General features: G+C 39.0%; 1 protein-coding gene across 2 annotated transcripts in view; it reads right to left on the reverse strand.

Moving 5' to 3' along the window:
• Window positions 1-13,862, reverse strand: part of PDSS2 (decaprenyl diphosphate synthase subunit 2) — a 114,851-nt gene that overhangs the window by 40,078 nt on the left and 60,911 nt on the right. For both annotated transcript variants that reach the window (XR_007375447.1, XM_048937647.1), the window contains exon 3: window positions 1,373-1,571. Coding sequence is in view for 1 of the 2 variants with exons in the window: in XM_048937647.1 (XP_048793604.1) it covers window positions 1,373-1,571 (199 nt within the window). In the remaining variant the exon portion in view is untranslated. The remainder of the gene's footprint in view (window positions 1-1,372; window positions 1,572-13,862) is intronic.

A 13,862-nucleotide genomic window follows, 5' to 3' on the forward strand; every position in this document is an offset into this window, starting at 1 on the left:
TAGGTGCTGCATTTTATAAAACGTTCCCACAGAAGAGGAAACAACAACAACAACAAATTAAGTAGAGTTAAATGCTTTGCTTTGTCTTGAGATTCTTATTATGTACGAAAAAAATTAATGGACACAAATCAACAATAATTATTAAAAACTAATTACCACCCACTTTTATTGTGGTATAACTAAAACTCTTTACAAAACTTCTAAAAAATATTTACAATTGGTTCTCCCTGTAACAGCTTAACCCAATATTCAAGCAGATTGACACCTGATCTCCTGTCCTTCTTCTGAATATCAGCTCTACACTGTGAAATGACACCACATTTGTGAGACATTGTCATAACAATGATCAAAGCAGTATATACAGGAAATACTCAATTATAACCATCATGAGGAACTTCAGAAGAAGTTAAAAACGATGCACTCATTAAGCTAAGAATTAAAACTGTGTTGATCATTGACATTCATACACATGACATGCTTATTTTCCATTAAGATATGGAAGAAATGTTCATGTGAATTAAGGTTTCCCTGTCAAGAAGAACAGTTTTCAGTCCACAAAACTCCAGCCATACATGTAGCTAGGTGATACACACTAGACTGCAGAGGGATGCTCACGAATCTCTCTCCACCATGACAAATTTTAAAGAGAAGCTAGACAAATCAAGAATGATTTAGTGCAGCTGATTCTGTCTGGGGACAGAAAAACCGATCAGAAAGATGATTTCTCAAGTTTTCCATCAGATTCATTTTGTAAGATCACACATATACACAACTTGTTCATCATGAAAAACATTGCCTGTTAGGTTTGGTGGATTAGCTAAGTTGCAGATGCCTTTTGGAAGCCAGTACGTCCATGTAAATTGGGCAATCCAATACTCAAGGATGACCAAATGCCTAACAAAATAATTTTATTACCTGAGAGCTGCGTAGACAAGAGATTAAGTGTCTTCCCTTATGAATTCTCTACGACAGTCAAACTTTTCACAAGCTGAAGGTGAAACACCAAACCAAAAGTGCCTGCAGATGGCAGCCTGCTAGAAGGGCTCTACTTCAAGGTGTCACAAGGATGCCACAGCACACAGCTAAAATCCACCAAACTAACCAGTCATTCATCACTACCTATAGCTACACTGCTTCAGAACATCCACTGAAGCTGTCAGCACAGCAATTCTACATGATAGTGGTAGACGTTCCCAGCAGTAGCATCCTGTTAATCCATCCACAGCTACAGTATAAGCATGCTGATTTTTAAAGGGTGTTCCACAGATAAACAACACACCATAACTAAGCTGATTTTCTAATGGACTTCTGTTTTAGAAGATTTACTAATAGTTGCTTTGGCAGTAAAAGAATTTTTATTTTTTATTTTTACCTTGGTATTCTGTAACTGAGCAAGACTTGTGCAAGCATTTGCGAGCAGAAAATCTCCACTCAGAACAGCCATTTTATTCCCAAATTGCATATCCTTCAGCGGGCCATCACAGGACTTGAGCTCACCAATGTTCACTATGCCTCGATGCACCAGAAAGGCAGTGTGGATCAGTTCCGTAATCTCTGCAAGACTTCTTTGACTGAAAGTAAAGAAAAAGTACAATTACTTTGAAGCTATGAATAAAATAAAGATTTCAGGGGGGAAAAAAAAGGCCATGCTAAGCTATACGCTAAGGTAATATTTATTTATTTTCAGATGCAACATTAAGCACAGACAGAATCACATCACACCACCAAGAATTTCCAGATAGGCTGCTGGTACCATTGGTTCTGCTTGGGGGAACACTGCCCTTTGTTTGAATTCTCCAAAAGAGCAAAGCTAAGTAATCAATATGGTTCTCACCGCATTTTCTTTTTAGTTTTGTCTGCAGAAGCTTGAGGGACAACAGCGTGAAGAAATTAGAATAATAGAATCGTAGAATCACTCAGGTTGGAAAAGACCGTAAAGAACATCAAGTCCAACCACAGCCTAACCACACCACCCTAACTCTAAGAACCCTCTGCTAAATCATGTCCCTGAGCACCACATCCAAACAGTTTTTAAACACATCAGGCATGGTGACTCAACCACCTCCCTAGGGAGCATATTCCAGTGCTTAAATTGCCAAACAGAAAGTGTCAATAGGAATGAACGAAGGACGAGCAAGCTAATGTGAACACTCTAAGAATGCTACAGTAAATGACTGCTCAATTTAGAGTTAAATTAATAACAGGATACTTTGCAGTTCCATAACATCGAGGGGGGTGGGAGACAGCCAGACATATGGTGCACTAGTGACATTTCACTGGTCAGAAGACACAGTGATTCTTGTCCAGCACAGGAACAGGTCAGATTTTATTTGGGTAGCTTCACAAATTGTTTCTCATTCCAGCTCACAATATGCTACCCTCTGAACTCTGGAGCTTCATCCCTGTGAGAACCCCGCATCAGGCACAATATTTTCACTTTCCTGAGATGAGACTTGCCCTCTATTTTCACTTTTTTTTTTTTGGAAAAGGCATAAGAAGAGCCAGGTAACCAGTTCTCTTTCTTCTCCTCCTCCTAATTTGGTGCTGTACCCTAGTGACTGCCCCAGGGGCCCCAGGATGAGTTCCTCCCTTGCTTCCACCCACAGCAAGTGATGAGCTGTCAGCAGGCAGAGATGAGGGGAGGGAACAGAGCAGCAGGCAGCAGCACTTTGCCCTGCTGGTTCTGCTCAGCTAGATATACACAGGGCTGCTCTGATGGAATCATCAGCATGTTCATGTTTTTTCACATTCAAGCAGTTCCCTCTGTGTCACAGAGACTTAATGTTATCAGCAAAAACATAATGTACATCCTTGATTATAAGGTCTTTAAGTTGAACTGCAACCTAGTACAATAGTACTGGTGAGGCAGTGGCACAGGCTGCCCAGGGAGATGGTGGAGTCACCACCTCTGGAGGTGTTCAAAATACTTGTAGATGTGGAGCTGAGGGACGTGGTTGTTAGTGGGCACAGTGGTGATGGGCTGGAGGTTGGACTAGGTGATCTTAGTGGTCTTTTCAACTTCAATGATTCTGTGCTCCCTGTGCTTATTCCAATACTGACTAAGCCCCGATTTACTGAGTAAATAAACTGCCTCACATGTTCACATATCCATATACTGCACATATGCATATACAGGTTAGGTTCCGGTTCAGCACTTGCAAAGCACTGAGTAAATCAATATTTTTCCTCTGGCTGGTGCAGATGTGTTGCACCCACCAAAATTGACCTGAATGCAACTAACCTCCTGCCCAAATGACTGCAGACACAATGATGCCCAGCAGCACCTGCTTTGGGCCCACAGGCTGTGGCAGCCAGCAGAACAAGAAGTCAGCAAAGCCATGTGGGCTCTGTGGCACGGCAGGGTGGGCGAGTGGGAAAAGTGGAAGCTGTAGTCCCCAACGTGTTTTGTCACACAGAAAGCAAAGTTTTTTTAAAAGTCACCATTTCTGCTTCATGTGAAGACACTGTGAAAACAAAACAGCTGGCCATTCTCCCTTTAGACAGGAAAATTGGAGGTTGACAGTGTTTTTCAAAGAGGAAAAGCAGCCTCTACAGCCTTCATCCATGGAGCAGTACTGTAGTGCTGCTGGCTTGTCTCTAACAAAGGGTTAACAGAATTGCCAGCTTGGAGGAAAGGACTAACAAGACATCCCAATGCTCCTGCTGTCACTGTCACAGCAGCCCTTGGAGGAAATGTCCCTATCAATTCGGTTTATCAGATGGACAGCTGATCAACATGAAACAGCCTTGCTCTGGGCAGACTGAGCTGAGCTACCTGGCATGAATAGCAATGAGGGCCCGCTGCCCGCAGCCAACCCTGCCACCTCAGGCTGCACAGATCCCAGGACATATGGGGATCCCTGGTGACGAGCAAAGCGCTGTCGCCAGCTCCAGTGATGGTTCATTTCCCCCAGCTGAAAGCAGACATTAATATCCTGAGGAGACTGGGCCCGCCTCTGCAACCTCCAGCCATTGAAGCAAAGCAGCAACTGTCCCATTTCTTCCTTTAATAAGCTTTTAATGAAGGAAATCAAAATCTCCTCTTTGACTTCAGCATTGCTCTTCATTCTAAGGTTACACAAATACATCAGTGTCACGCTTTCCAAATGCACAGGATCTAGATGTTTTCATTTCATTTTTTTATAATCCATTTGTTCTCATAACGATACTCGTATTATTTGTGCTAACAAGAGAACCATATTATGGAGATAATCTGCATCTAATCCTGATCTTACACACTGCTCTGCTACCCTCTCTCTTGAGTCAGCTAAAGATAGAAGAAACAAAGCCACTGTAAAAATCCAAGACAATGCCTTTCCTAACGACTTTCTGTGATAACACCCACAATACTGAGGCACTAAATGGACTCCACGGTGCTGCTATGGATACAAAGGAGGTCTTGACGTGACTTTGAAAAGTACAGCACCCAACAAACAGGCACACACAACGCAAAAAAACCCAAACTAAAACAAATCAACACCCAACACTGTTATGAACTTGCTACTGAATGCCCGAAGCAATACCACACGCGGCTTTCTCAATCTGAGGTACAATTCAGCGATTCAATAGTTCCGTGTTTGAAAGCACATAATCCCCACATACAAAAAGCTGATGTTGGAAGAAATGCTGGACTTATGACAGAAACATCTGATAGAGTACCAAGGCAGAACAATAGGGCAACCAGATTACGAACTCCTGCTGCTTCCATTCTCATATAACAAAAAGGGAGCGCAGTAGCCACCAGAATCACTGACATCACAAGGTAGCACCCAGAAAACAATCGGCTTTTTATATTTTTTTTTCCAATATGCAAAGTTTGTGTGTTGTTAAAATAGAAGAAGAAGTGTTTTTCCATCAAATGTCAACAAACTTCCATTTATCTTTCATGGCCTTTGCCACTAAAGCAAGGACACACTGCAAACCACCACCAACTGCCCCAGAGACCCAAATTCTAGCCATCACATTGCAAGAGATTGTATTATTTCAATCTCAAGTCACTCAATCTCCTCTTTCTCCCTTTGCAGAAAATGACCCACGTGTAATGATATCATTCCAGAAAGGATGGTACAGAGGCTTGACAGAACAAGGAGGACCTTAGCAAGAAGTTTTGATGAGTCACAGTCAAACAGGTACAAGTTCCACTGTTAGTTGCATTACCTACATGGGGTTAGCTGTGAAAAACAGCCCTCTCCCTTCACCTCAGCTAAGAGAATCACAGGATGGAACTTCTGTACCCAACCAGCCCAACCCCTGCTCCAGCAGGGACACTCACAGCAGGGTGCCCAGACCCACATCCTGGCAGCTTCTGAAGATTTCCATGGAGGAGAGAGCCTCCGGGCAGCTTGTGAGCAGGATAAGACAGACTGGTTCATTAGCCTTTCAAGCCAATTACTGTCTACAGTTTTAGTGAATATCTATTTTCTCTCTTCCAGTCTTTAGTAAGATCCTTGAGTTTGTTTATAGTTCTTTTCTTGCTCTACTCTTCATGAAAATCTCAATTCAGAGCCTTGTACTGCCTGAGGTATATAAAATGGGGCAGCATCAACATTGTCTCTTGTTTTTTTGCTCACTCCTTGTTTATGCAAGTTTAGAGCACCTGTCTAACTAATCTAAACGTGTGTAAAGCAGCACATCATGGCTGGAAATATCCTGAAAAGTAGAAAGGAAACACGGATATTTCTAAGAGTCAATAACACCGCCTTCTCAGCAAGGGCTGGAACTACGCTGACTCTGAGACTGTGAAACAGTAGCTTGCAGGAAAATACTAGGAAGATACAAAATTGAGTTACATAGAGCATTGTATCTCACATCAGAATAAGGAGAGCTATTTCTGTTCTTCTTTGCTCCCTTGCCCCAGTAAATTCAACACAGACCTTTGGCATTCAAGTATGTTTTGGTGAAATTTGATAAACTGCTGAACATACTTCAACAAATCCTTTAGATCTGCCCTTATAAACTGACCCAGGAGGTGCAAAAGTGTGCTGCTGTGACACCATCAGCCCAGGGAAGGAAGACAGCTTCTGTACAAAACCCACGCACAGGTAGGCACCAGACCCATGGAGAAAAATAAGGCAAACACTTTGTAAATATGCTCCTAAAAGTAAAAAAGAAAAAAAGAAAAAAAGAAAAAAAGAAAGAAAAAAAGAAAAAAAGAAAAAAAGAAAAAAAGAAAAAAAGAAAAAAAGAAAAAAAGAAAAAAAGAAAAAAAGAAAAAAAAAAAGCTATGATGATATTATTACAAAGAGAAGTATCTCATGAAAGTTTCACCACAAATGTTGAATCCTACACAAAACTGTACAAAATGGCAAGGTTGACTGGTAAAATATTGCACCAAATTTCCGTGAAAATAAAAATAGGTTTTTAAAACAAATTTCCCTTGCAACTTTTAAAAACAATTTTTTTCAGTGCTGAATACCCTGTTTGTCGTCTGTGTTATCATAAAATGCTTGCAGCTACGAAACTTTACTGGGCACGATCTCTTCAGAAGTTCTTACAAGCAACTTCAGTCCTTAATTTCAAGTCCTCCTCTAAAGAGAAAATAGCATTGTGCACAATATATAAAATAAAAACATTAAACAGCTCAATTGATGCGAATTGCTGCGAACAAAGAAGCACTTCAAGTTGAATACTCTGCAGTATTTGCGATGGAAACTCAAGCTCTCAGTAGCAGTTGTAAAGTATGAGTTAGCTTACCTTTCCTCATGAGCTAACTATCACAAATATACTGCCCCTCTCAGAGGAAGATAGGTTACACAAAGAGCCACTTAATAGCTTAAAATTATGTTAATATTAAGGATAATATTTCACATAAATGTACCAAATAAACAAAGAATAATACTAGCTACTAAAACCCACATTCTGAATTTCTCAGCAATGAACACAACTGCTTTGAATGAAGACGAATAGAGATTAAAAATTCTTCAAGAATTATCATCATAGAACCTTTTATTAAAAGGTAACTAACACTGTACACCCCAGATTTGAAGATTTTGTCTATGATTGTCAATGCAATAGCTTCCCTTCCATACACAAAGGATTAACTTGAATGTACAATGCTGCATTCACAATTTTTTAAATAAATACACTAAAAAATATCAGCACCTATTCTAGTTGAGTGACAACTATAATAATCCATATATAAAAATAATATATGAAGTAATATAATAATTATAACTAAGGAACTGAAAAACCATAAAAGCATTTAAGAAAGAATTAAAATTATAATTCTAACACTGACAATGTATTTTAGTAGAACTTGATATCTGATGCAATATTTGTGACCAATGAACAGAAAGAATAAAACATTTATATGGACAAAACATTGCACAAGTTAAATTTAAATTGATTCTGTTTGCTGTGGTCATAATGCTGTATCAACATAACACACTTATTCACACATTAAAAATGGGGAGGAGGGAATTTTACAGTTCTTTTTTCCCCATTAACCTGTCAAAGCCAACACCATACTTAATAAAATCATTATTGAATTATTTAACATTATTAACATCATTTAACATTGGTTAAATTAGCCAACATGTATGGCAGGTGCCGTGGTTTCATTAGCAGGAAAAGACTTTAGGATGAAACAGTAGACTTAAGCCAAATATTCTGGCATGGCCACAATTCATGCCTTTTTACATGCTGAAATTATCTATCCACTGTTATCCTTTAACAAGGTCAAAGACTAAGACCTCTGTGATTCCTTCTATATTGGTCTCTAGGCTATTGTCATCTTCCACCAGAGGGATAAATTAACTTTAAATACATTGGTTCTATGAAGTTTATTAAGGATGCTGATAATTACACTCCTGTTTATCAATTTATTTTCAGAGTTGCTACCTACCTTGCCTTACTCTTCTTTTTCCCATCCTAGCATCACAAAACATTTTGATGTACAACTTCTACCCATAATTGTCCATATATTTTCTTTTATTCTTGTAAAGAGCTTTTATTCTGTATTTTGCCCACCACTGAAATGCTGTTTCATTCTCCTCCCCCTCCAATTAACTTAGGAAGCTCTTCCCTCATTCTTTTGTAGAATTTGAAAATGTTTTCTGATGTTTAAGTTGATTTGATGTTGACTTGAATTCAGTACAACTGTTTCCCTGAGCATTGTGCATGGACAGCATCCTGTTCCCGTTCTTCATACAGGAATCACGTCCTACGATCCCCATTTTAAAATCAATGTGGCAAGACTGATGCTTCCAAAATGAATTATAGCTGTCAGATGCAGCATTGTTTTTTCTACAAGGCAATTATCAAGCCTTAAACTTCTAGTAAATAAAAGACAAGTTGAAATTCTAGTTGCTGCCTGCTGCAGATCATATCAAGAGCCATGCAGACCATATCTAGTGCAACGATCAAGTCATACCAAGAGCTAAAATGTTTACTTCCTTAAAGAGCTACTTCCCTCCTTTGGTAAATATATTACATGAGAATTTACTGACACTCAGTAATTTATATTGGCAATATAATGAATTCTCAATATCGTGTATTTCTAAAAGAAAATTTCCTATCTCAAGAAATGTTAGATTCAACTTGAATTCTCTGTTAAAACTTTTAATTTGCTAAAAAGAGCTCCTATCAGAACAAATAATTTGGGTACAAGTGAATATGATCTAAACACATTTCTTATGCAAAAACAATATAATCATAGCCAAAGCAGTATACAAACACTTCTTGTAAATATGATATGCAATGTTCAGATGTATATAACATCGTAAGTAAGTGTTATTTTCAAAGATAAAACAAGCTGAAACCAATAGATAAATTAAACAGTAAAACACAAACAGCTTTTGGATACTGTTCAAGAATATTTTGCTATATAACCAAAAACCCACAATTCCCTAGTCAGGAAGACTAAGCTGATTAAAAGCAAAACAGAAAGCCAAAAAACTGTTGCCTACACAAAGCCAAACCAGCTATAATTCCCTTCCTCTCTGTCTGAAACAAACTGAAAAATGGATGGAACAAATGCAAATCAGAGAAACTAGGCAAGGAAGGAAACTAACAAAAGGAACAAGAAAATGTAAAGACGGGCACAAAACTCAGCAAAGGCAATTTAAAAATGATATACTAAAACCCCCTCAAAGTCAAAAGAATTTTGAGCATTGCATTGGTCCATTAGGTTGGGTTTGGCAGAAACATAACAGAAAGGCAGAGGATTTTAGGAAGTCTGTTGTATTTCTAAGTGTTACATTTACACAGCCAGGTACAAATATCTTCTAGATCAGTAGTGAATAATAATGCTCATAAACAGCAGTGGTTACGATTTTATAGTCAGTAGATCCAGAGAAATTGCTCTCTGGAGAGGAGACTAGGGAAAGCAATGACATAGTGGATAAATAGCAAGGAGAACGAATTGACCTCGATACAAAGTAAGCCAAGCTGGTTCAATATGTTTTTCTCAAGTCATAAACATATTAGGAAAAAGCAAATGAAACAAACAAACAAGCAAATGCCCACAGTCAAAAGATCTTAGGTAGAATTACAGAAGGCAGACTACACACTTGCAGGACAAGGGACTGTTTTCAGAAGAAAATACTCCCAGTCTGTGTACACGTAAGAGTTGGAAGTGTGGGAAGGAGGCAGCAGAAGAGATCATCTTAAATAATCAGCCAGATCTAACAGGATCACACAAGACACTACTGTAGTCAAAACAGGCTAATAGAATACACAATGAATTAAGGTAAAAATGCCAGCAGAAGCAGTGTTTCCCCCAACTCTTGGTTTCTGATACTAGTCAAATAATTACTGGGAAACTGCACTTCATTGAGGAGGAATTAAGGAAAGCCAAGAAAAGATTTTGGGGAAGTTACATTAATAATCTGAGTAATACAGAACACGTATTCCAATGAGAAACTCCACCATTTAACATAAAGAGAAAGCTGGTATTGAATCTGTAGACCAATCTGTTCACAGCTATTTAAAGAAAATGTACATACCTAGACTTTAGAAACAAATTTAAGAGAAGGAAATACCTGGACTATCATAGGATTGTTAGAATCATAGAATGGCTTGGGTTGGAAGGGACCACAAGGATCATGAAGTACCCTGCTGTGGGCAGGGTTGCCAACCACTAGATGAAGTACTAGATCAGGTTGCCAAGGCCCCATTCAGCCTGGCCTTGATCCCCGTGTTGTGGGGCATTCATAATCTCTCCAGGTAACCTCTTCCAATACCTCATCATCCTCAGTAAAAAACTTCCCCCTGAAATCTAATCTAAATCTTTCCTCCTTTTGTTTAAAACCATTGTCCTCCCACTATCTACCCAGATAAAAGGCTGATTTCCCTCATATTTATAATCTCCCTTTAAATACTGGAAGGCGGTAATGAGGTCCTGAAGCCTTCTCTTCTACAGACTGAACAAGCCCAGCTCCTTCAACTTGTCTTCACAGGAGAGGTGCTCCAGCCCTCTGATCTGATCTGATCCTTGCCCTGTTGGCCACCCCTCTTCTGATGCAGCCCAGCATACCATTGGCCTTCTAGGCTGCAAGCACATGCTGCTGGCTCTTGTTATGTTTTTCATCTATCAGGACTCCCAAGGCCTTCTCAACAGGACTACTCTTAAGGAATTCTTCTTCCAGTCTGCATACATATCCAGGATTACTCTGACCCAAGTGCAAAACTTAGCACTTTGCTTTGATGAACCTCATTAAGTTCATATGGGGCCACTTTTGGAGTTTTTCAAAGTGATGTTTTCCTTTTTCCAGTCACAAGGGACTTCACCTGGCAGTCACTACTTTTCAAATATGATGCAGAGTGGCTCCTTTAGGACCCAGGGATGCATGTCATCCAGCCCCATAGACTTGTACATACTCAGTTTTGTGAGGCACTTGCTCTGCCCCTGTGTTTGGGGAGGGGGGGAGTTTGCTCCCTCAGTTTCCACTGAGATTATCAGGCAAAGATAAAACACAATCCAGTGGCTTGAAACTCAGCCAATTAAGAAAAGAATAAGGTGAAGGTACTTTCCAAAAGGAGTACAAGAGGTAAAGACAGACTCTCCAACACTGGCAAAACTGAAGATGATGCTTCATGAAATTCCACTGAAGTATAAGGATTGGAGCTGATTAAAGTTGGGAAAATCCTAAGACCTGTTTTGTACTGCAAGCTGATCTATCAAAATGATGTCTGTTATTCATGTACGTCTGAACCGTAAAGCCAAGAGAGGAAAACTTCAGAAAACAAACAACAAATGAGATTTGGCACCACTTAGCAGTGAACCCTGAATTTAAAAATTTACTATTGGTGAGTAGCCTATTTTCTTTTAAGGATGCACAGATATTTTCAGGATTGGGATTTCTGAACGCATTTCAGCCACCTTGTTCAGCAGACTGCAGAAGCAGGACCACTTTGCTCATTAAAGTTACCTTGCAATCACAGTACAAGATCATCCAAAGCCACCAGGAGGCTGGGAACCTGTCCTGCTAACACAACTTATTTCTATCTTACTGTTGCAGACAATAAATGTTTAAAAAAAAAAAAGGAAAAAAAAAAAAACCAAACATGTTCTACAAGAGGAAACAACCTTTGTCCAGAATTCATGTTCATCTTCACACATTGAGGCACTCACATTGGTAACACGATGTATTTGGCATTGTACTCCCACAAAAAAAAAACCACCCAACAACAACGACAACCAAATGAGATAAAGCAAAACTGAGACCTTCTACAAAATTATTTTATGTACATAAGGGTATATATTTTATCTAAGTATACATACTTTTTTTAAACACAATTTTTTATATAACCATTTGGGGGTTCTAGCCATGCAAGTCACATTTATTAAAGGCAGCACGTCAAATAAGAGTTGACAATTACAGGCTATATCAATACACATTATGCCAGATGGTAATGAGCCATACACAAAGGGCCAGCCATCCAAAATAATCACACCATTTTCCACAGAAATGTTGAAGAGGTTATGGTTTATTACACAGTGCTCATTAGATATACAGTGGCAGCATTAGCAATTTTTCCTTCATTTGTGTCTCATTTAAGACTCTGCCCCCGCAAGCCCATTCAAATTAGTACACAAGGTTAAAATCATTATGGTCAGAGGGAAAAAAACTGAACCGCATTTTGCATTTTATAGTAATGGTGGATCAAAAGTCCCTGGAATCTATTCTTCTCCGAACTATTATCTAACACAGCATTCTAAAAAGAGTAAAAGCCACTGTAAGCAGAGACTTGACATGAAGACAGACTATTTTAACTGAGCAAGCTCCACATCACTTAATAACACTTAGTGAAAACACCAGTTAAGTTGTGACACCATGCGACAAAAGACATAAAACTAAAAGGTGAAACTGAACTGGAAGTTTTGAACATTCCTATCTGCATTTCAATTTGTTGCTTTGACAGCACTGACAATTCAAGTGTCCAGAAGGCCACTTTCAGAGTAGGTTAGAAGCACAGTTGTCTGAAATAGCAAGAGTGTCACCTTTGAGAAAAAAATTAGGTATGATTTAAAGCACCTTTCCACCCAGCTGCATGTGCTGATTCACAGCTAAAATTGTCTGCTGGAGACATTTTCCTGCCTGTCCAGTTTATAGAAGTACATGAGTGAAAAGATATATTGAGGTCAATGTGAATATTTCCCTGCACTAAAAAGGATGAGTCTTATCAATTAAAAACATGCAGATGTTTCCAAGCCTCCAAGTGAAAATGAGTATTCAGAAGTCAAAAAAAAAACAACCCAAAACTGTGGAAGATGGAGGAATTGAGCACTGCAAGCATCAGCTGACAACAGGAATGAAGAGAATGGACATTTTGGTCCATGCTCCTGAAGAATATCTTATTTAACAAGGCCTTACAAATAAATAAATAAAATAAAAAAATCCATCTAAAACTGGTTTTAAACTGTCTTCCTGTTCTTATCTACATCTGCCTTACAACCTGTGCCTGCTGCCAGCCAGCTCCTATGCCAGCACACAGATTACCTCTTCAGACAGCCAGAGCACCCAGGCACGAAAGCCAGACTTGTCTTCTGATATCCTTTGGACGAAGGGGATTGATGTTCTATTTTCTATGCCAACCCTCAGCCTTTCCAGAGAGGACTTTTCCTCTCCTGCCAATTAATCCACTTCTTCATTGCCAAAGGGACGTTAACTTCTGCAGAGATCATTCTAGACCACCTAGTAAAGCCAACAACCAAATTTCAGCACTGGACAAAAAACGTTTCCATTGACTCTGCAGAGGAAATTAGTCAGTCAGAAGTCATAGCTTATGTATGCTATGCACATGCATTGGATATACCTGCAGGTTCACCACTGGCCTCGGTGAATTTTATTTATTTGCGGTTTTTATTCCTATGACAGAAACACACCTCTAATATGAAATGGCATTTTATGAAAACCACCAAACAAGGGATAGAGGGTGATGTTTCTGAAGCTGAAGACCTCTGCTCAACAATCAATGCTGTTGCTAATCTTGAAGAAAAAGAAGTACTGCTGTTCCCTTAAAACAGCTGTACAAAACTTGGAAAAAATGTGAAGATAAAAATGTTTAAACTTGATCAAATGCAAGAAGATCAAGCAAAAAGGAGTATTTTAAAGGTGAGCTAGTGTAAGGATCTTCTGGTTTACCGAATGGAGTGAGTTGCAAGTTTTATAAGCAGGAGTCCAAAAAAAGGGGAAGATATGAGGAGAACAAAACCTTCAGCAACAGTTGTGATAGCATGACCTTGGAGAAAATTAGATACATGATGCAAGGAGAGAAAGTAAGACACAACTGAGAAAAGTATTGTGAAGAAAACACTCAAAGGATGAGGCATAAATTAAATAATTTGTGAATTGTATGACTGTGTTACCTCTAAAACAGAAGTCGAATGAAACATGGCAATGAAGAAAATCAGGAATTTT

Source organism: Lagopus muta, chromosome 2, assembly GCF_023343835.1.
Source record: "Lagopus muta isolate bLagMut1 chromosome 2, bLagMut1 primary, whole genome shotgun sequence".
NCBI lineage: Eukaryota > Metazoa > Chordata > Aves > Galliformes > Phasianidae > Lagopus > Lagopus muta.